A 22,414-nucleotide genomic window follows, 5' to 3' on the forward strand; every position below is an offset into this window, starting at 1 on the left:
ACTCCCTTTGCTCCCAGCTGGGGATGTGAAGGTGCTGCTGCCGTGTCCCAGCCCTGCAGCAGGCGCGTTCGTGTCGCTGCTTGCCTTCACTGACTGCTTTTCCCGTTGCCATCCCTCTGCTTCTTCATTGTTCTTACCCCAAACCAACAGTTTTATTTTCATTTTCCCCCCAGATTTCTCTGCTGAAAAATATCCCTTCTGCTGCCTTGCTGGGAAGCAGAAACTGGGTTTGTGTAGAGCTCTGGAGCAGCTGCAGAGGAGGAAGATGGTGATGGTGGCCAGCTCCAAACCCCACTTCTGGCTGCCCCTCCCCTGAACTCCGACTCATTCCACCAGCACGTTTTCACTGTGCTTCGAGCAGATGAATAAAATACATCAAGACAAATCAATAGTGCCCAGAAGCTCAAATGCATTTTCTTGAGCTCACCCACTTCCCAGCACAGCCCTTTCCAGAAGGATGAGCTTGCTGCTGGCACAGCTCACAGGTACCCACTTGCTGCCTGGCTGCCTGCCAGCCACACCACTGGGGCTAGACAATGCTGCTCTCATGGGCTGCCTCCACATCCACAGGGATATTTATGGATATACATGGAGATTTTTTTTTCTGGGAGAGATATACATATATCCCAGAAAAAGTTGTATGTGCAACAGCTGGGTTTTATAAGGGCAAGTTTGGAAATGGAGTGTGCTGGTGGGGAGGCACAAAGCACAGCAGTGACCTCAACCTGAGCAATAATTAAATATTTTCAGATGGGAAATGTCACGTTTGTCACCAAAATGATCCAATATTGATCGTGTCCCTCTCTGTCCACACACCCCAGAGTTTGTGTACCTGGTTAAGGCATTTCTCAGGTCATGCCCAGCACTGTCCAGGCTCCCTGTCCCATTCAGGGGGACACATGTGACACAGAGCATGTAGCATTCCTAAAATCTTTAATGGCTGGACAAATTCCAAAGCTCACTCTGCTGCTGCTGTTTTCCTCATGTGTACTTTTGGAAATGACAATTCCTCACTCTGGGTTAAAAAGCAGCATTTTGAGGTGGGGTTTACATATTCTCCCTTCCTCTGTCATAAAGAGATTGGGAATTAAGGTTGTGTTTCCAGGAGGGGTGTTGTCCATAATGGCACAGAGGGTTCAGAAATCCAGGCAGGATGGCAAACAAGCTCCAGATCTGGAGGAAAGTGGAGCTTCTTGCCATTAAGGATGAGCTGAGTGCCCCAGTCCAGCTGTGCTGGTTAAATGGAGTCAGCAGGACCACATGGCTGCTGTGGGAAGGGAAAAAATAAAGTGTCAGAGTTCTTAGAGAAATGTGATGTTCTGGCTGGTCTCTGTCACCCTGGGTGGCCTTTAAATGGCACAGTCCACACTAAGAGGAGAACTCTAACAGTGCACTTGAACATGGGTTTCAAACCTGCTGAGAACATCCAGATTGCAACACAAAATCTGGTGGAAATAGCTGAAGTTCCCATTCCAGTCCACGAAAGCCATGGAGGTGAGGAGCAGTGCAGGAATTTTCTCCCATCTCTCCATTTCCTTCATTTCCTCCTATATTTCAGGCAGCTGTTTTAAAAGGCTGTGACATTTCCTTTAAGTTAGCTGAGTTCAAGAGGTGAAGAAGGGAGAAGTCCACAGTCTAAGAAGGAACTCAACAAACCCTGTTCCTCTGATAATTTTCAGATAAAACTGCCATGAGTTTTCCTTTAATGGGGCTGCACACAACTGCAGAAGCTTGGCACATTTACATCCAAAATTAATTAGGCTTCATTAGCAATAAATAGGTGGAAATTTTCATTTTCAGAGTCCCCTGGATCCATTTCAAACCAGGATGCAGGAGATGGGGATGTTCTGCACAGAGAGGAGGTTTTGCCCAACCACGTGATGTTGTTATCACTCTGGGAATGTGAGCACACAGAGCACACCAAACCAGGCACATCCTCGTGGAGCTTCTCACGTTGTCTCTGTGATTTGTGTCCATCTCATCCAGCACAGCCTGTGCTTCTGTGGGAGAGGGGTTAACTCATCCACTTCCCTCTGGAAGATGCTGCTCCAACACTGACACTTTTGCGTGTTATCATCAAGTCATGCTGTATTTAGAATAAGCTGGAGGTGAGACTCCCATCATGGAAAACAACTCTCCTTGCTCCAATTAAACCACTGATTCTCACGGACCCCCCCTGCTCCTCTACCAGCCCATTCTCCAGGGCTCTTTGCCACCACCAGACCCAACCTGCCTGTGCTGGTGCTGCCCCTGTGTGTGCAGCCCTGGACTCATGGCCTTGGATCTCCCAGCACCCTCAGCCCCAGGCTGGTCCAGGCAGCAGGGATGAGACCCCTGGATGGGTCCTGGCTGCTGAGAGGGGGTCCTCAGCTCCATTCTCCATCCACACCTCCAGCAGGAAGCATTTGCTCTCTGCCAGTCTTATTTTTAGGCAGGATGAATCTGAGGCTTGTGCAAATGTTTAAACACACGTCTCTGCTGAATTATTCAGTGTGCTCTGCCTGCTCCTGGAGTTCATTCAAAGGGAGGGCAGTCCACAGAGCTCTGACATTCACCGTGGAGAGCAGGAGGCAGAGGCAGCACCAACAACTCCCTGTCCTCTCCAGCCCTCCTGCCCCAGCTCCGGGCTCCCCTAGCACTGCTGTCCAGCACCTAATCTGAGCAAATCTGCCTTAATTTCAGGTGGCCCTGTGTGGCACAGAGCTGGGGACTGCTGTGTCCCGAGCTGTGGGTGAGGCTGCAGTGCCTGACCTCAGGAGGTCCAAGGAAAAACCTGAGCAGCTTTAAATTTTCCTCCATTTTCTGCTCTGGTTGAAAGAGGCTTTTTCCAGGGGCAGATGCACATCCCTGTCCATCATAAACCCCACAGTGCAGCTCTCAGCCTCCTGCAGTCAAAAGAGAACTTGAGGTTTGAATTCTAATTTCACCTATAAACTGAAGCACAGCTGGGAGCCAAACCCTTTGGAGCAGAGAGGTCTTTCCTCTGGTTCCACCCCTCCCAGAAAAATTAGAACATTTGCCCAACATCAATTAAAGACCTTGTATAAGAGTATATTAATCCCCATGTGGGTCTGTGCAGCTCTCCTGCTCCTGTGAAATGCTATGAAGAGCAAATTATGTACCAAACTCTGCAATCTTGGCTTGCTCATCTGCCCAAATGCAGCAATTACAGCAGTAACTGACACTGCACCACACTGGAACACTCAGCTCCTGCTGAGTGCTTTTGTCCCTGAGCAGCCATCACATAAAGTCACAGTTTTCCTTAGTGAATCAAGCTAATGATAAAATGCAGGGTGTCCATATAATCCAACAACTCAGCAAGCAGCTGCTTCCAAAATGTGAGATAGAGGCAGAAATATCTCATGGAGAAAGGAGAAGGGATCGTGTCACCCTCTGCTCACACACTGCTTCTCCCAGTTCCAGGGGAAAACAGGACAGTACAGACTCCAGCAGAGTTCATTCCACATTGTGCAGCATCTCCAGGCTCACACTGAGGATTTTCTTAATCAGACATAAAGCCAAGTTGCTTTCTGGTACATCTAATATTTGCATGGGGACATTGTAAGTAGGCGGCTTGGTTTGCAAAGATGTTTAATCACGGAGGTCTGGGTTAGAGTTCAAGTTCAAGTGTCTGCACTAAGCTGGAGAAGGTCTAAATAAACAGCAATTGAAACAGTCTGACTCATGCAGGGCACTGCTGGACTTTGAAATGGCTGAGTGCTTAAAGCTCTGTTGGGAAGGATTTTTATTTTAGTCCAATAGCAATAGAAGGTACATTTGGAGGGGGAAAAGGCATTTTGGGGGAAGGCAACATCTTCATCTGGTTTCAAGGGCTGCAGACAGGGGATGCCTTTAACCCTGCTGCTGTCAGAAGGGCCAGGCTGCTCCAAGCAGCAGCTGCCACCCTTAAAAGGCTGAGCTGGGGCTGGGAGCCAGGAGCAGAGCAGCCATTCCAGCCTGCAGCCTCACAGCCCTGAGGAGACATCCCAGGAGCAGAAATGCTCCTCTCCCCACGTGGAACGTGGGTGGGAAGGCAGCAGAGTCCAGGCAGGAAAAGGGACTTTCCTGATGCAAGAGCCTGAGAACTGCTGGGTGAGAACAGACCCATCTGGAATGGCAGCTGAGACACAGCACCAGGAACTGCCCTGCCCTGGGATCAGTCCCAGGAATCACAGACAGAGAGGGGATGGGCCTTGTTTCTGTACCCCTGGATGCAGGTTGTTTGTGTCTTGCTTCAACACGTTGGTAGGAGGAAGTGCTCCAGTGGCAAAGAGACTCTGAGAGTTGCATTGTTCATATGCAGCAATGCTTGGACAGCAAACCCACCAGCCTGTCCCATTCCCATATCAGTAGGAAGCTACAGGAAAAAGAGATGGACTCTCTGCCCAGTGTGCCAGAGAGGGAGAAAAATTCCAGTGAATGTGACTGGAGAGGGGCTGCTCTGAGGCACGGGCTCAGTTCCTGTGCCATGGCAGAGCTGAGGCTGTGCCTGTTGTGACAGGAAATGAGAGGCACCAGTCACTGGGGCAGGCTGTGCAGCCCCACACGAGTGTCCCACACACAGCTCCGCTGCACATCCCTAAAAACAGCACGGGTTGGTCATTAACCTCAAACCTGAGCCATGGCCAGGCAGGTGAGCAACTGTACTCCTTGGATCTGATCCAAAACAAACCTTGGATCTGCCTCTGAGCACTCATCTTGCTTTCTGTGGGCAGGAAAGAAGTTGATGCTTTCTATAGGGAGTCGCCAGGCTGTTCCTATCAGGGAGCACCCAGAGCTGTGCCTGGGGCAGCACCACGAGCACCTGGCTGGATGCATCTGCCTTTCTGCCAGGAAAGGGACTGCACATTCCCTGAGCACCTGAAATGGGTAAAGAGAGAGCCCTGGGCAGCTTTCGAACGCTCCCATGGCCAGGATCCCCCAGCTCCTCCCTCTCCTGCCCATCCTGGAATGCAGGTGGCACAGGAAGGAGCAGCACAGCAGTGCTGTGGGACAGCCAGCACAGAGATGAGCACTACTCCTTTTCGGGATAAGCACATTCCTGCCTGGAAGAGGTGCCTGTAACCTTTGGAAAGTGGAAGCTGAGGGTTGACTCTGCTCAGATTTTAATCCAGAATTTAAAGTCTTGGTAGCAGGACGTCTTTTTTCATTGTTTGCAGTTTCTGGTGAGACAGAGCCCTCCTCCAGAAGCAGCCCCGAGCCTCTGTCCCAGCACCAGTAAGAATTTCCCCCCTTTAAGTGACGCAGGCTGGCAAAACGTTCCATCAGTGGCTGCACAGCCCTGACCCCTCCAGGCAGGCCCTAAAAACTTCCAGTGAGCAGCGGGGGAATGAAAAACCATCTTTTTACCATCTTGGGGCTAATCCCTGTCCTGTCCCCCGAGCTGCAGGGAAGCACAGGGCAAAGCCCTGCTGAACAAGAATTATCCAGCCCAGAAAGAAGAATTTCTAAACACCACTGGGTCAATGACCACGCCGAATGTCAGGATGGAGAGCAAACAGTGACCTCTGCAAAGTGCTGCATCAGCCTCGGCAGCCTGAATGCCACCAGCTCCTCGGGGAAGGGCAGGAATCTGGGAAACGGGCATTGCACGGACATTCCTGCAGCTTTCCGGTTACTTGATGCAAAAATCTTGGGATTTCACAGTCCCACCACAATCCGGCCCGCGGGGCCCCTCTGCTGTCGGGTCCCAGCACTGCAGAGTTAACTCACACGGCACAAAGATCAGCACAGGCCCCCTGAAAAACACCTCATTTCCAGGGATTTTGATGACATCGCTGTAAAAATGACCCCGGAAATTCAGTCTCCCACTCACAGAGCAGAGAAGCCCCGAGGAAACCCTGCAAGGGGCTGTCCCCGATCCACCAGTAACTCACTGCTGGGAAGAACCCATTTCCCACCTCTAATTCCCACGTAGAGACCTCTGAGTTACAGTAACCAGCCACGACTGTGGTATCTTAACAAAAAAATATTAAAAAGTATCTTAAAAGGGCTTCATTTTCTCTATTGCTACAGAATAATTTGTTCTGTAACCAAGTAACCCCGCCGAAGGGCCTCTGTGTTATTTAATATCCACCAGGCTGCACAGGACCCTGCTTTGGGAACCATTCCTGACCACTTCCAAAGCACAGCACTTCTGGAAGCCCTCCCCAGAGGAAACAGCCAATACCGAGGCAGAGTGTGTAATATTTTATTGAACAAACGTGACCTTTATGCCAAGGGCTCCAGGTGACACGAGCACACTCCAGTGGAGCAGGACGCCGTGCGTGGTGGCTCTGGGGGCCCCAGGGTGCCGTGAAGCTCAGATGGCTGCCATCCTTCAGTTATCACAGTACTGTACCTTTACAAGAGACAGCATCAGCACTGTGATAACTGAGCCAGGGCAGCCTGGCAGTCATTGGCCCCTCCGTGGCACTGCCGAGTCCTCGGTGTCCTCCTCCCTCAGTGTCCCAAAAACCCCACGTCACCCCTCAGGTGAAAGCCTCGGGAGCCCTAACACAAGTGGCTTTGCAGCTGAGGTTCACTCCAGGAAATCATCCACATAATTAGTGTTAAATCTTAATGACCACAGCGGCTTCCGAGTGGTTTTAAGCGGCAGCTCCTTGTGGGCAAATCCACCCACGCTGGCTTTAACGGAGAGAGAGCACCCACCCCTGCTCCAGGGGACAGCCCTTCCTCCCCCTCAAATCCAGGCAGGCAGCAGCTCTTGGCTCGTGCTGCCAGTGCTGGGTGTCAGGAGCAGTGGGGACAGTGGCAGGCAGCCAGGAGAGCGGCTGGAGCCGCTCTGGGACGGCGGCATCGCGGCGGGCACGGCCCCGACGGCGGCACCGGCACCGTGCCCTGAGCCCGCCACGCTGCTGCTGCCTGCTCCTCCAGGAGCTGGGACTGCCCGGCCCAGCCCTCACCCTCCTTGGAGCCTGGCACGTGTGTGTGCACAGGCAGCACGGCCGATCCTGCCGTGCCCTCCCAGGGCCAGCCGTGCCCACCGCGACCGCAGGCAGCAGCCTCCAGGTGCCCCAGTGGCATTTTTAGCTCATCAAATCCACATAAAAACATTTGAAATGCACAATCCCACTAATTTGTTAAATTACAAGCTTCCATCAACCTATATTTACTCCCTCCCCATTGTTTTTTTTCCCTTCCTTAAAAACAGGCACTGCTGAAAAGATCATGGAACTATTTCTCCACCCACCACTTTGTTGTGCATGTCTGCAACTTTACCCCCTCTTGGCTTTTTTTTTCTTTCCTAAAACCAGGCATTCCTGAAAACATCACAAAATTATTTCTACCACCCCCACGTTGCCTGAGGGAATTGGATACATCAAGTTCTGAAATGACTTTAAGAAAACACAAGGGTTTCATGCTGCCAAAGTTAATGTGTTACTAAGTTTCCAATAAAAGTCCATTTATGATGTTGATGGAGCAGCACAAGGAGCTTCCACATTTCCAGCAGCAGGAAGCAGAAACTCCAAAAATTGTTTGGGGTTTTTTTGGTTTTTTTTTTTTTTTTTAACACTCTAAATAACTCACCTGGCAAAGAGAAGGTGCTGAGATGTCCCCGAGGCTGTTTTTAGGAGACAAACACAAAACGCTGGGCTGGATCCAGCCGTGAAAACGCTGCCTTACAAGTTTGCAACTCCAGAGGGCAACGGAGAGGCAAACGAGGAATATGGGAGCAGCAGCACGCAGGGGAAAAAAAAACATTTGCACATTTTAAAACAAACTCCAAACATACATTACATAAAAGGGGGACAGTCAACAGATTATGCAATGCTGACGTCAGGCAGCACAGATGACTTCAGCATGCATCCCCAAATTTGCAGATTTGCCACAGTTTGGGGATTAATCATTAAGGAATTGGCTGTTGCTAGGAAAGCACAACAAAAACTTGCTAAAAATATTAATGGATTCTGTCTGTGCAAGGGTGGGTTTTGAAAAGGAAAGGAGCTGCATGAGCAACGAGCCCTTGGCTCTCACTCCCAGGTGCTCTCACACCACCATTGGTATTCCAGGTGAGGAATCCTACTGATCTCAGCATGGCTTAAGTGTGGGGTTGGGAATTCTACATCTCACAGGCCGAGGTGATGAGAGAAGAATCACTGCTTTGCAATTCAAGCATGCTTTGATCACTCTATCAGGATTTTACTGCTCCAGCAGTTCCTTATCAGGGTTTTAAAGGGAGAGGGGGAACAATTCCTCCCCAGCACCCTCTGCAACAGCAACTGCTGAAGTCACACCTGTATTCCAAGGGCTGATGCCATTTTATCTGGAGGAGCCAGCTCTTCCCCCAGTTCAAATACAGTTTGTTGTCTTGCATCACTCTCTCTCTCACACACACACAATGATTTTTGCTTTGCTTCAGCCAGACTAAAGCTACACAGACCTGATGCAGAAAGCTCAAGCAGGTTCTCCATATATCTGGAAAAAATCACCTTTTTATAGCAAATCCCACATTAGTTTTGGAGTCCAGCACACATTTTTGCTCTTGTTATTGCTAAGGCCCTGCAAATTTCTGTACACTTTTTTAAAAAACCCTCCAGTTTCCAGTGTTTGCTGCCATTTCTCACCTTTGAAACCCGTTTAAGCTGGCCTGGTTGGTGTTTAAACTCCAGTTCCACCTCCTGCCCCTTTGGGGCTGGTGATATTTTTGCAGTTGTTTCATAGGAACCAAAATTCCTTCGGCATCGCAGCGATGGGGCTGGGGACATTCCCTGCCCACAGCCCCGGGGCCGGTCCCTCCCCACCCCTACGCACGGGCCGAGGATCTCGGGGCGCTGCGAGCCGCTCTCACCCCGCGCGGGCTCCTGAGGGGAACAAACCTCATCTCCATCTTCCCCGGCGCAGTTTGAACGCGAATCCCGGCCAGCCTGAGGAGGGAAGAAAACAAACAGCTGGTTACGGGGACGCAGCGGCGTGGGGCGGTGACACGGCCGGCGGCGGGCACGGCGGCGCTGAGGGGCGGCGGAGCCTGGCGGGGCCCGGGCCGCCACCGCCGCTCCTCCCAACTTCGCTGCCGGGGCGCTGCCCGAGCTTACCTGGAGCGGGGAGGGGGAAAGCCGGGCGGCAGCCGCGGGACGGGACGGGATGGGGCAGGACGGGGAGCCCCGATCCCGCGGAGCGCCCCCCGCCCCGCTCGCCCCTCAGCAGCGCCGGGACCCGCCCGGGGCAGGGGGGGGCGGCGGCCCCGCCCGCGCAGCCCCCGAAAATGCGAGTGCGCCACGGGGCAGCGCCGCGCCCGGCGCCGCCGGCCCCGCGCCCCCCGCCGCCGGCCGCCCACCCCGCGGTGCCCGGGGCCGCGCCGGGCCGGACCCACCTGCGGGCGCGGCGGGGCCGGGGCGCGACATGACGCAGCACGGGCGGGCGGGCGGCGTGAGCGCCGCCATCTTGCCGTGTTTATGGCAGCGCCGCGCGCCCACGTGACCCGCGCCCGCTTCCGGGGGCGGCGCGGGGGCGCGCGGGGGCGCGCGCGGGGGCGCGCGCGGGCGGGCGGGGCGGGGGGGAGAGCCGGGAGCGGCGCGCGCCCCCGAGCGCGGGCACGGCGGCTGCCACGGGGGCACGCACCAGGAACGGCACGGCACGGACACGGTGTGGGCACGGTGTGGGCACGGTGTGGGCACGGGGCTGCACCCGCCGGGACAGCGCGGGCCGTGCCACACACGCACAGTGACACACGCGGAGTGACACACACACAGTGACAGACACACACAGTGACACAGACAGCGAGACACTCACACAGAGACACAGCGACACATGCACACAAAGTGACACAGACAGTGACACACGCACACACAGTGACACAGACCGTGACACACGCACAGACACAGAGGGAGTGACATTCTGTACCGAGGAAGGGACACACACACACACACACACACAGGGACACACACAAGGAACGGCACCCGCGGAGCCACACACGCAGAGGGAGTCACCCACAGACACACAGCGAGTGACACGAACGTCCACAGTGACACAGACACTCCCCGCAGTGTCACCAGCGCTGAGCAGCGCCTGGGCACGGCGGGCTGTGCACCACCTCCAGGCTCTGTGTGTGTGTGTGTCTGTGTCTGTGTTCCTGTGTGTGTGTGGATGTGTGTGTGTGCCATCCACAGGTTGTACCTCCTCCCCTGGCTGTGCTTTCCAGCTGTCCATCCACAGGTTGTACCTCCTCCCCTGGCTGTGCTTTCCAGCTGTCCATCCACAGGTTGTACCCGCTTCCCAGCCCATGGTTTCCAGCCGTTCATGCCCATCCCGCCCGCCCTCGGCCCGTGTTCCGCCCGTCCGCAGCGGGGCACCCTCCGCCCGCCGCCGCCGTGCCCGCCCCGGTGGTCGCGGTCCCCCGCGGGTCCCCCCCGGCTCCCCGCGGGCTCGGCCGTGCCGGGCGTGCGGGACGTGCCCCGGGAGCCGCGTCCATGGGCGGCGCGGCTCGGGCGAGCCGGGCGCGGCGAGCCGGGATGTGCCGGGGCGGGGCGAGCCGGGCCGGGCCGCGCCGAACCGGGACCCGCCGGGCCGGGCCGTGCGGGACCGCGGGGGCCCCGTCGGGCCGGGGGATGCGCGGGCGGCTCCGGGACTACAAATCCCAGGGTGCCGCGGCCCGAGGGGGCGGGCGGGGGGAGCGGCCGCGGGGTCCCCCCGCCCTGCTGATGTGTCCGGGCGGCGCGGGGGGAGCGCGGCCGGGGCGGCTGACGCGTGTCCTGCCCCGCAGCGCTCCGGCGCCCGCAGCCGGCCATGGCCTCCAAGCTGCTGCGGGCCGTGGTGCTCGGCCCGCCCGGCTCGGGCAAGGGCACGGTGTGCGAGAGGATCGCCCGCAGCTTCGGGCTCCAGCACCTCTCCAGCGGGCAGTTCCTGCGGGAGAGCCTCGGCGGCGGCGGCGGTGAGTGCCCGCGGGGCCGCCCCGTCGGCACCGGCACCGGGAGCGGCACCGGGGGGTCCCTGCCCTCGCATCCCCGGCGGGGCAGCGCTGGGACGCGGTGGGGACGCGGATGGAGGTGGGGTGGGATGGAGACGGGGATGGATGGGATCCGTGTCCGCGGCGGGTGCACCACAGGTTGTTTTCTTGCCGTGCGTTTGGCACAGCTCATTCATCGCCCGCTCCTCCTGCCGGAGCTCTCGGAGCCGCTCGGGAGCAGCGCGATCGGGAGCCGCGGGTGCCGGGGATGTGCCGTGGCTCCGTTATCGCTGTGCGGGGTGGCCGCGGCTCCGGAGAGCCCGGTGCAGACCCCAGGGCGATCGGCGCTGTGCGGGGCTCGGAGCTGTGCTGTGGTTATCAACAACTCCATCCCGTGATTATCAATAACTCCATCCTGTGATTATCAATAACTCCATCCTCTGATTATCAATAACTCCATCCTGTGATTATCAATAACTCCATCCTGCCCCGGGGATGCACGGCAGATGGCCGGGATGCTGCGGCATTCCCACGGCGGCACGGATGGATTGGGAAGGAGAGTCTGTCCGGAGGGAAAACCTGCCGGGAATATCGCCGGCTGCCCTGGCCGGGTCCCAGCAGCGGGGAGCGGCAGGAGATGGGGTCCGCACCCACCTGGCACAGGCACCCCCGCACTCCCGGCTTGTAGGGCTGGCAGCGCTGCCCATCCTGTGTCCGACACCCAAACCCCTGGAGCCGGGATGAGCTGTGCTGTGTCCCTCGGGCAGTGAGGGTGTTCCTGCTCCGGGCTGGGCTCGGGAGCGGCCGTGCTGAGCCCCGGCTCGGCGGGATTGGGCAATCCCGGCGCGGTTCTTTCCCCAGCGCTTCCTTCTGTCCTCCGCTAATGTGTGAAACACCGACCGGGGGGAAGCTGACTCACCGGGCAGGGAACGGTGAAACGGCCTCGGTGCAAAACAAGCCCAGAGGATTCAGAAGTGATTTCTATTTTAGAAGGATGGCAAAAACAGGGAGGAAGATTAGGCAGGGTAAAGTTTTGGAGAGGTGCATGGTCCGACAAGGGCGTTGCACACAGCTCTGCGCTGGTCACTCATGTAAAAATACCAGATTTCCTTTTGTAAATAAAAAGGACAATAATGTTTTCTTTACAAATTTGGAAAATCTCGGTGAGGGCTTTGGCTGAAGGACAGAAAGCTGGGCTGGAAAGCAAGCAGAGGTGCAGTGTGTGGAGAGGGGCAGCCAGTGCCCACCCAGGACCTGCCACAGCCAAGCTCTGAACCACCAACTGTCCCAAACTTCACTTTTCAGTCCGTGCTCTTGCCACAGAGCTCCTCTGGGGACACTGAGAAGCAAGAAGAGTTAGCTGAAGGTGTCTTGGGTACATTCAGAAGGAAACAACACGGAGAAATGCAGGGAAAATTACTCAGAAGGAAACCAGCCGTGGTTTGGTTCATCTGGCATGACATTTGGGTCCCACCTTTGACTCAGCCTGTGTAACAGCTCTCAGTGAGCTCCAGTTATTTGGGGTTTTTTAGTTTTTGTTTTTGTTTTTTCTGCTGTTTGCTTTGGACAAGCTGTTACATGACTGTGCTCCGGGGGAAACGAGGTGGAAGCAGCTCCTCTTCCCAAGTCTGTCAGCTCAGCTGCGTCACCAGCTTTGTGCTTGTGGGGAGCTGGGGCTCTGCAGAACCAACAGACCCATTACAGCCTCATCCTCCCAAAGGCAACGGTGAATCCTGTGTTTTCACAGGGATCTTGGCCTGCTGTGTCGGTGCTCCAGGGATTTTCCTTCTGGCCACTGCCAGGCATGAAGTGGCCACAGCTGAGGGTTTGGGGGGCTCCTGCTGCTGGAGGAAGGCCGAGTTCCAGCATGGAGAGCATTCCAGGCCGCTGCTGGAGCTGGTGGTGACGGTCTCAGGGAACAAAGACTCATTTTTGGGGCAGGTGAAGCAGCTGAATGCACGGCTGCTGCTGCTGGAGGGCTTTGAGTTGTGCTCCAGGCACATCCGCCCCCAGCCGTGTGTCCCCTAATTAATGCCTGTCAGCAATGGCTGCTCTGCTCCAGGGAAAGGCCTTTGAAACACCTTGGAAGACTTTCAGGCTGTGTTTTGGTGCCAGGCAGGGGTGCTGGAGGGTAGTGAGCCATTTTTTTGGCCATCATTTGCCCCAGAACCCAGGTGGTTGTCTCCGGTGTTGGCAGCATCCCCAGGTCTTAGCAGGACTCTGCAGCTCATTTGCCAAACAACTGAATTCTTGTCCTGGCTTTGGCTGGGGGTCTGTGGCTCTTGTGTCTGCCCCACTGCTCCCTGTCAGGTGCTCTCTTGGAGCCAGGAGTGGCTCCTGTGCCCTCCTCGTGACAGATTTCCTCTGTGAGCGTCCACAAAACAAAATTCCCTGGGGGATGTGGGCTGTGCATGGCCCCACAGCCCTTCTCCACACCTTTCCCATGGACTGTGGCCTTTGCTGGCCACACTGGCCTGCTTGGTGGCCAGAGCTGAGCCCAGGGATGCAGACTGACAAAAAGTCCCTGCTTTTCCATAGATCTCTGATCCCTGGGATCTCTCCCAGTCTTGGCTGTTGCTCTCCTGACAGAATTCACAGAATCCCAAAATTCCCAGAATGACTGGGTTGGAAGAGACCTCCAAGATCATGGAGTCCAACCCAGCCCCAGCACCCCAACCAAACCCTGGCACCCAGTGCCGCATCCAGGCTTTGTTAAACACACCCAGGGATGGGCACTGCACCACCTCCCTGGGCAGCCATTCCAGAGCTTTATCACTCTTTCCATAAAAAACTTTTTTTCCTAATTTCCAGCCTGTATTTCCCCTGGTGCAGCTCGAGGCTGTGTGCTCTGGATGTGTCAGTGCCCAGCCCCAGCTGAGCACAGGCACCTTTCACACCCCACTGTCCACCCTGCAAGCCCAAATTTGGGGCCACATCAGGTTCCTGCTCCCTCAAATCCCCTCCTGATGCTGATTGCAGGGTGGGTGCAGCATCTGTGTCAGGAGAAGGGTCCCAAAACTGGGGTGACAACCGCTGTGGTTTAACTGTGGTGGTGCTGTGGTGCCTCATTCACGCCCAGGGTTCCTCCTCCCTGTCAGCTCCAGACTGGGCTGCTGTAGCCTAAATAATGGGGGAAAACAAAACAAAATAAAACAAAACAAACCCCTGGAAAAGGCTTTGGACAGGGAGAAAGTCCAGGGTTGTGCTGCAGGCTCTGGAGCCTGCCCAGGGCTGTGTTTGGGAACAGCTTCTCCTCCAGCCTGTCCTGCCTGGCCCTGGGTGGCTGCTGGGTGGCCTTGGGACTGGGACACGTCCCCTGGGGCTGGGACACGTCCCTCACAAATACCACATCCCTTACAAATACCTTACAACTTACAAATATAAAAAATTCCCACAAAGTAAAACATAATTACAATAAAAAAACTAATAAAACCCCAGCAATTATGCCTGCTCTATTGTAAAAAATCCCATTACAATTAAAAAAAACCCCCTTATTATCTCAATAAAAATAAAACTAAAAATAAATTTTTTGCAAAAACCACAAATACACTCACAGCTCTAAAGGTAACTTAAAAAATAAACAATCCCAGCCACCCCAGGACACCATCTAAAGAATCCAATAACCCCTAAAAAAAAAATCTAAATACCATAAAAATTAATTTAAAAAATACAAAAAACCCCACATTGAACCAACAAACAATCCCTAAAATTTTCCAATATTTACCATTCATAAAAAAATTCAAATTCTTAAAAATTACTTCAAAATCTCAAAAATAATTGATAAAATAATTTAAAAAAAGAAACCACTGCAACCTAACTCCCTTCTCTTTCAATAATCTCAAAGAAATAACCTGTTATTATCATCAGTTGTCCCCTGGGGCTGGGACACATCCCTGGGGACAGATCAAGGCCATGTGGGGGGAGCCACGGAGAGCTGGAGTCCCGTGAGTTTCAGGGCAGATTAAACCCTCAATCATCAGATTAATGGGATTAGAGCAGGAGTTGGAAGGCTGGCTTCGAGCTCAGCACACTGAAAAGCCCTTTGCTCCCTGGAGTAAGTGCAGAGTAAATTCTGCACCCCTGTGACCAGCCCAGCAATGGGGTTTGGTGCTATGGGGGGAGCCCCAGCTCCTCATGGGGGGCCAGGATCTCCCTCCCTGCTCAGGAAGGACCCCCAGACCCTGCTCCCCTTTGGAATGGAGTTTTCCATGGGCTGGGGGCTGGGAAGGGGGTGGCAAATGTTAAATTTGGAGTTTAAACTGCCTGGAAGGAACCCCCAGGGCTGGGATTCGGGATGGGGTGATGCTCTCAGCACATCCTGGGGGTCTGGAGAGCCCTTCCTGCAGATCCAGGGCTGCTCCTGCTGGAGAGAGGGGATGTGGCAGTGCTGTGGAGGAGGGAGAAGCCCCAGGAGCTTCACACACACAGAGGGGACAGGGGAGCAGCAGGGATGTCCGTGAGGGAGCCGTGGAGAGCTGTCCATCTGTTCTGGGCCGTGGGAAAGCTGCACCCCGGGGCTGTGGGGCTCTGCTGTGTTCCCACACTCCCTCCCCAGCCCCGCTGTGCCTCGGGCTGCGCTGGCCTGCAGCTCCAGGCCTGGCTCCAGCAGCCCTGCTGGGCCACAGCTGCTCCCTGGGGCGGCCAGCTGGCCTCAGGTGACAGCCAGACCTGCTGTGGCCTCTCCCGGCTCCTGGGATGGCCATCCCTGCTCAGGGTGACAGCCAGGCCTGCTGTGGCCTCTCCCGGCTCCTGGGATGGCCATCCCTGCTCAGGGTGACAGCCAGACCTCCTGGTCCCCTGGATGTCCATCCCTCCTTGGGTGACTGTGGTGGTGTTCGCAGGGGTCCCAGGATGAGGGAAGAGATGAGAATGTTGACTCCATGTTTCAGAAGGCTGATTTATTATTTTATGATATATATTATATTAAAACTATACTAAAAGAATAGAAGAAAGGATTTCATCAGAAGGCTGGCTAAGAATAGAAAAGGAATGATAGCAAAGGCTGACTGAGACAGTCTGGACAGCTGACTGTGATTGGCCATTAATTAGAAACAACCACATGAGACCAATCCCAGATGCACCTGTTGCATTCCACAGCAGCAGATAACCATTGTTTGCATTTTGTTCCTGAGGCCTCTCAGCTACTCAGGAGGAGAAATCCTAAGGAGAGGATTTTCCATAAAACATTTTTCATACAACAGGTGACAGCCAGACCTTGTGTGACACCCCCTGGTCCCCTGGGTGTCCATCCCCCCTCTGGTGACAGCCACATTTGCCCAGCAGCTCCTCCTGGAGCAGCCCAGCCCCTCAGCGAGCTCATTCCCTGCCAGCCTCTGGCACTGCACACACCACGCCAATAAATATAAAAAAAAAAATCCCCAAATCCTGTTTTTGTAGTGCTGCTGCCCTCAGGGCTCCGTGCTGTTTGCACAATCCGCAGGCTGCATTTTCCATCCCCGTGTCCTTGGCTTTCCCAGGCGGGAACGTGGTGACGTCTGGGAGGTGACAAAGAAGCTGTCATTGGGAAAAGGTGTTTTGTGCCCGGGGCCAGCTGGAATTCCTGCCTGCACGGAGGCAGGGGGATGATCCCGGTGACTCAGCCGTGAGTCAGCGCTGCTGCCCCGCTCGCAGGCAGGTGGGATGCCGGATTCCAGCACCCTGCACTCCTGGCCCTGCTCCAGGGAGAAGGAGGCTGGACCTTCCTTCTGTGCCGGGAGAAGGGCTCGTCACACACAGCAGGGAAAAATCTGCGTATTCTCCAGGCAGACTCTTTGGATTCTGGGTTAAACCTGGGAGCGTGTCACAGAATTCACAGAATCACAGAATTCACAGAATTCACAGATTCACAGAATCACAGAATGACTGGGTTGGAAGAGACCTTCAAGATATCAAGTTTAACCCAGCCCCAGCACCCCAACTAAACCCTGGCCCCCAGTGCCACATCCAGGCTCTGTTAAACACACCCAGGGATGGGCACTGCACCACCTCCCTGGGCAGCCATTCCAGAGCTTTATCACCTTGCTGGAAAAAGCTTTTTCCTGATTTCCAACCTGTATTTCCTTTGGTGCAGCTCGAGGCTGTGTGCTCTGGCTGTGTCAGTGCTGCTGCAGACAGAGCCCAGCCCCAGCTGGGCACAGGCCCCTTTCAGGAGCTGTGAGAGTGATGGGGGCACCCCTGAGTCTCCTTTTCTCCCTCAGGGGTTCCTCACAGGGTTTGTGCTCCCAGCCCCTCTCCAGCCTCGTTGTCCCCTCTGGATGTGCTCCAGTGTCCCAATGTCCTTCCCAAACTGAGGGGCCAAAACCAAACCCCTGCCCAGGCTGGTTCTTCCCTTAGAACAGATGAATTCTCTCCAAGAATTGCTTACCTTGCAGAAACCCCTCGTGCAGCTGAGGAGTTCACCCCAGGCAGGTGCGGGTGCTGCCCACGTGGACGAGCTGGAGCTGCCTCCAGTGCAGCATCCTGGGGTTATTTTTAGAGAGGACTCACATTGGAGAGGGCTGAAATGTGCTGTCCTCACCAGAAAGGGTGCAAAAAATAGATGAGGGGATTGTTCATTTCTGGCGACAAACGCTATTTCAGCTGCTGTGGGAAGACAGCAGAGGGATGTCCGTGGGGTCCTGGTCCAAGGGGAAGGGGCTGGAGATCTCCTGGGGCAGGAGCAGGGTTTGTCACACACAGGGACAAAGAATATTTCCATTTTCCAAATGTTTTCTTTGTGTTTCTGAGGGGCTGAAAGGAAATCATGGCAAACATCCATCATGGAGTTGTTTGAGTTGGAAAGGACCTTAAAGTTCATCCAGTTCAACTCCCTGCCATGGCAGGGACACCTCTCACTGTTCCAGGCTGCTCCAGCCTGGCCTTGGGCACTGCCAGGGATCCAGGGGCAGCCACAGCAAATCTGGGAATTCTATTCCAAGTCTTCTCCACCCTCCCAGCCAGGAATTCCTTCCCAATCTCCCATCCATCCCTGCCCTCTGGCAGTGGGAGCCATTCCCTGTGTCCTGTCCCTCCATCCCTTGTCCCCAGTCCCTCTCCAGCCTCCAGAAGCAGCTGAGGCTGAGCAGAGCCAGGCAGGAGCCCAGCAATGTGCACTTACCTTGCAATTACCACAATTATGTTCTCAAGGATGTGATCTTGGCAATAATTTTCTTACCTGAGCTTATCTTAAGTGGAGGCTGTGAAATCCTTCGGCCCTGGGGATGGGAAGCAGGCTCAGGTGTTTGGGGCAGTCCCTACCTGTGCCCACATGGGAGCCATGTCCTGAACCACGGGAGCACACCCAGGGCTTCTCTCTCCATCAGTGTGGCTTGGCTGAGGCCCAGCACGCTCCTGCTCCCACGTACCTCAGGAATTCCCACTCCTCCACCCCAAAAGGACCCTGTGGCCTTTCCACTGTGAGCACAGCGACGCTGCCAACAATCTCCCAGGCAGAATTTGAGGGGGAGTGATATTTTTGAAGTAGAAATGTCATGATTTTTTTTCCTCTCTTTTTCTTTCTTGTCTCAAGCAGAAGCTGGAGCCCTGGCCCAGCAGTACCTGGAGAGAGGGCTGCTGGTGCCTGACCACGTCATCACCCGCGTGATGATGGCCGAGCTGGAGAAGCGGCGGGAGCAGCACTGGCTGCTCGATGGTGAGTGCAGAGGGGAACCCAGCCCCTTGGGGCCATTCCCCTGTTCCCCACGGTTTGGCAGCCCCAGGAGAGAGGAGGTGGGAGCAGAGGCAGGAGCTGAGCTCCGCAGGGACGTGTCCCGCTGGCCTCGGCACGTGCGTGTCCAGCTGAGCCCTTGGCTCGTGGCCGGGAAAGGGAAGGGCAGGGAGAGGAGCTGGGTGTTCCACAGAGCAGGGCAGGGCTGGAGACACGCCAGGAAAAACTTCTTCCCTCCTTCACGCGCGTGTGTGTGCAGCTGCTCCTCAGTCCCAGCCCAAAAGCCACCTGAGGTGAAGGCATGGGAGGAGCTGAGGGCAAACAGGCGCGGCCTGGGGTCCCTGGCCATGGCTGGAAGGAGAATCAAAGAATCCATAGTGGTTTGGATTGGGTGAGACCTTAAAGCTCATCCAGGTTCATCCTTGCCGTGGGCAGGGACACCTTCCATGGGCAGGGACACCTCCCACTGTCCCAGGTGCTCCAGCCCCAGTGTCCAGCCTGGCCTTGGGCACTGCCAAGGATCCAGGGGCAGCCACAGCAAATCTGGGAATTCCATCCCAGGGCCTGCCCACCCTGCTAGGGAACAATTCCTAATTCCCATCCATCCCTGCCCTCTGGCAGTGGGAACCATTCCCTGTGTCCTGTCTCTCCATCCCTTTGTAAAAGATCTCTCTCCATCTTTCCTGTGGGCTCCCTTCAGGTCTTTAAAGGTCCCTTCCTATCCAAACCATCTGGGATTCTGGAATTTGCTCCAGCTGCTCACTGGCTGTCCCAAGGAGGACAGGATCATTTCACTCCAGTCTCCCTGATGTCCCCACATCAGCCAGCAGTCTGTCCCCAGTCTGTGCACAGCAGTCTGTGCCGTCCCTTCACATTTCCCCTCATCATTCCAGCGCTGATCCCTGTTCTGCCACTGCCCGTGTCCCCCTGCCTGCCCCCAGCCCCCGTGCAGGGCCAGCAGCACCAGCTGAGCCCCGGGTGTCACATTTCGGGAGCCGTGGCTGCTGCAGGAGTTATTTTTTCTCGGAGCCATATGGCGGTGTCTGCCTTTCCCCGCCTGTGCCGCAGCGGGGCCGGGCCCGCGGCTCCGGAGCTGCCTCGGGGATGGCTCCGGCTCCATCCCGCTGCTTTCCGGCCGCTCGTTCCCCTCCCCGTGCCCCTGTGCCCGCCCAGGTTTCCCTCGGACGCTGGGGCAGGCGCAGGCTCTGGATGGGATCTGCCAGCTGGACCTGGTGATCAGCCTCAACATCCCCTTCGAGACGCTGAAGGATCGGCTGAGCGCCCGCTGGGTGCACCCGGGCAGCGGCCGCGTCTACAACATGGACTTCAACCCTCCCCACAGCCAGGTGAGGGCCTGAGACACCTGCAGCCTCCCACAAGGGGGAAACATGGGACAGGGGCCCTGTCTCTGCGGGAACTGGGGTGCTGAGGGAGCTCTGGGCGTGCGATCCTGGGTGGAAGGGCTGGGAGCCGTGAGGAATTGTGCTAAATGTTCTGAGGGGTTGTGCTAAACTTCCCTGGGGAGTTGTGCTAAACGTTCTGAGGGATTGTGCTAAACCTTCTGAGGGATTCTGCTAAATATTCTGAGGAAATGTTCTGAGGAATTGTGCTAAACCTTCTGAGAAGTTGTGCTATACTTTCCTGGGGAATTGAGCTAAATATTCTGAGGAATTGTTCTGAGGAATTCTGCCCCTTTCCTGAGGAAAGCAAGACTGATACAGACAGTGCAGGCTGCCCCAGAGCAGAGGTTAGACAGAGTTCCAGAATAAAGCAGGGATTTATTCACAGCATCTCCTCCATGGATCCACCTTGGGCAGCACCAGAGCCCAGCCAGGGCTGCACCCAAGATGAACCAAAATGGCCCCAAAATGCACGAGGGGCACGGGCTCTGTCCCTGGGATCAGTTCTGCTCCATTTGCACCTTGCAGTTCATTGTCCCATTGCAGCTTTAGCCCCTGCAGTCCCACCCTGCTTGTTTTTCTCTCTCCAGCCCACGGTGTTTGTGCTCCTGGGCTGAGATTGGGATCATTTGTCCTTGGTGCCCAGCTGGAGCAGGAATTGTTTTGTCTCCCTGCTCTGTGCACAGAGCTCAGCATCCCATAGTATGGACCCCAGACCCACACACTAAAGCAGCACAGAGTGTGAAAATAGAAAACCCCAAACCTGAGACATGACCAGGATGAGGCCTGTGGCAGCTGCAGGGTGGGTGATGGGGTGGGTGAGGTCCCTGTGTGCTCTGTGTCCCCCAGGGTGTGGATGACCTGACGGGAGAGCCGCTGGTGCAGCGCGATGAGGACAGGCCCGAGGCCGTGGCCGCTCGCCTCAGGAAGTACAAAGATGCTGCCAAGCCCGTGATAGAGCTCTACAAGTGAGTTGGGCACGAGCAGAACCCCAGCAGGGCCCTCAGAACCCCAGCAGGGCTCTCAGAACCCCAGCAGGGCCCTCAGAACCCCAGCAGGGCCCTCAGAACCCCAGCAGGGCTCTCAGAACCCCAGCAAGGCTCTCAGAACCTCAGCAGGGCCCTCAGAACCGCCACCAGGGCTCTTTGTGTCCTGCCCACATCCCAAAGAGCCCTGGCAGATTTTTGGGGCCAAGCCCTGAGCCTGGACGGGGCCTCCCTTGGAGGAGGGAGGGTGATCCAGGGAAATTCCCAGCTCCTGTTGGTCCTGCTGGGCTCAGCACATGGGAGGGGCATTTTGGCCTAGATCCAGGGTGGGACATGCCATGAAAAATCCACCAGGGGCACCGAGGGGTTTGGGTGAAGCGCAGGGAGGTTGGCAGGAGGGCAGGAGAAGGGAGAGACCCCAGCACTGGCTCAGATGGATCTGCTGGGACAACGGGGGCTTCCAGGGCTTGTTCCCCTTGTGGGGCTGCTGTGCCCTGGAATTGTTGGGCTGCTGTGCCCCTGGCCAGTCTGGGAATGATGGATTGCTGCAGGGTGGTAAATCTGCTGCTCAAAGGGAGTAGAAGCCCAAGTGTTTTTAAGCACATGGTGGGACCAAAATTGCCCTTGCAGGAGAAGGGACAGAACTGCAGAATCCCAAGCAGAATCCCAAAATGGTTTGGGTTGGAAGGGGCCTTAAAGCCCATCCCATTCCATCCCCTGCCATGGGCAGTGACGCCTCCACTACCCCAGTCCAAGCTGCCTTGGTTGGGACAGCTTCTCCTGACTTCTCCCACCTCTTTTCCAGGAGCAGGGGCATCCTTCACTCGTTCTCTGGCACAGAGACCAACAAGATCTGGCCCTACGTGTACAGCCTGCTGTCCAGCAGGATCCCACCCATCCTCTCGGAGGAGGAGCACTAGCCAGCCCGTGCCAAGCACCAGGATCTCATTCCATCCTGGATGTGGTTCCCAGTGCAGTGCCAGGGCTGTGCTGGGCTTGGGTGTTCATGGCTGGGTGACATTGGTGGGTACCAGTTACAGCCAGGATCAGATCTTTGTTTGGAAGGTCAAGTCTCCTGGAATAAGGGGTTTTTTTCCCTCTTTTGGGACTGTGGAGCTTTCCTGCCCGTGGTCCATCCTGGATTGGTGGTGCTGACATTGGGGCATTGGTCATTCCAGGTTTGCACAGCTTTGCCATGGTGTCCTTGCCATCCCTTTCCAGCCCCAGTCCCTGGCTGAGCCCACACGTGCCATCCTGCTGCTCCACAGGACCATTTACTGCTGAGGACTCTCTAGGCTGAGGTGGTCTTTTTCTATAAATTATTTTCTATTAAATGTATTTCTCAGAGAAATAAAGCTCTAGAAAGCAACACTCAGCCCAGTGGGAATTTTGGGAGCAACGTGGAAAACGTGTGTACTGCAAAGCTGAGAGATGTGGGGCTCACATTTCCAGCATGAATACACACAGAAGAGGAAAAGCTTGGAGGTGAAACTCTCCC

General features: G+C 55.6%; 1 protein-coding gene across 1 annotated transcript; it reads left to right on the forward strand.

The window, feature by feature from the left end:
- Positions 1–10,675: 10,675 nt before the first annotated feature.
- AK4 (adenylate kinase 4) lies at positions 10,676–22,413 on the forward strand. The gene is made up of 5 exons (XM_054285727.1): positions 10,676–10,870; positions 18,396–18,515; positions 19,704–19,876; positions 20,780–20,898; positions 21,722–22,413. The coding sequence occupies exons 1-5, from the start codon at positions 10,726–10,728 to the stop codon at positions 21,834–21,836; spliced, it is 672 nt and encodes a 223-aa protein (XP_054141702.1). The 5' UTR covers positions 10,676–10,725; the 3' UTR covers positions 21,837–22,413.
- Position 22,414: the final 1 nt, after the last annotated feature.

Source organism: Melozone crissalis, unplaced genomic scaffold (genome assembly GCF_028551555.1).
Source record: "Melozone crissalis strain CALT ecotype California unplaced genomic scaffold, PUWL_Pcris_2 ptg000045l_1, whole genome shotgun sequence".
Taxonomy (NCBI): Eukaryota; Metazoa; Chordata; class Aves; order Passeriformes; family Passerellidae; genus Melozone; species Melozone crissalis.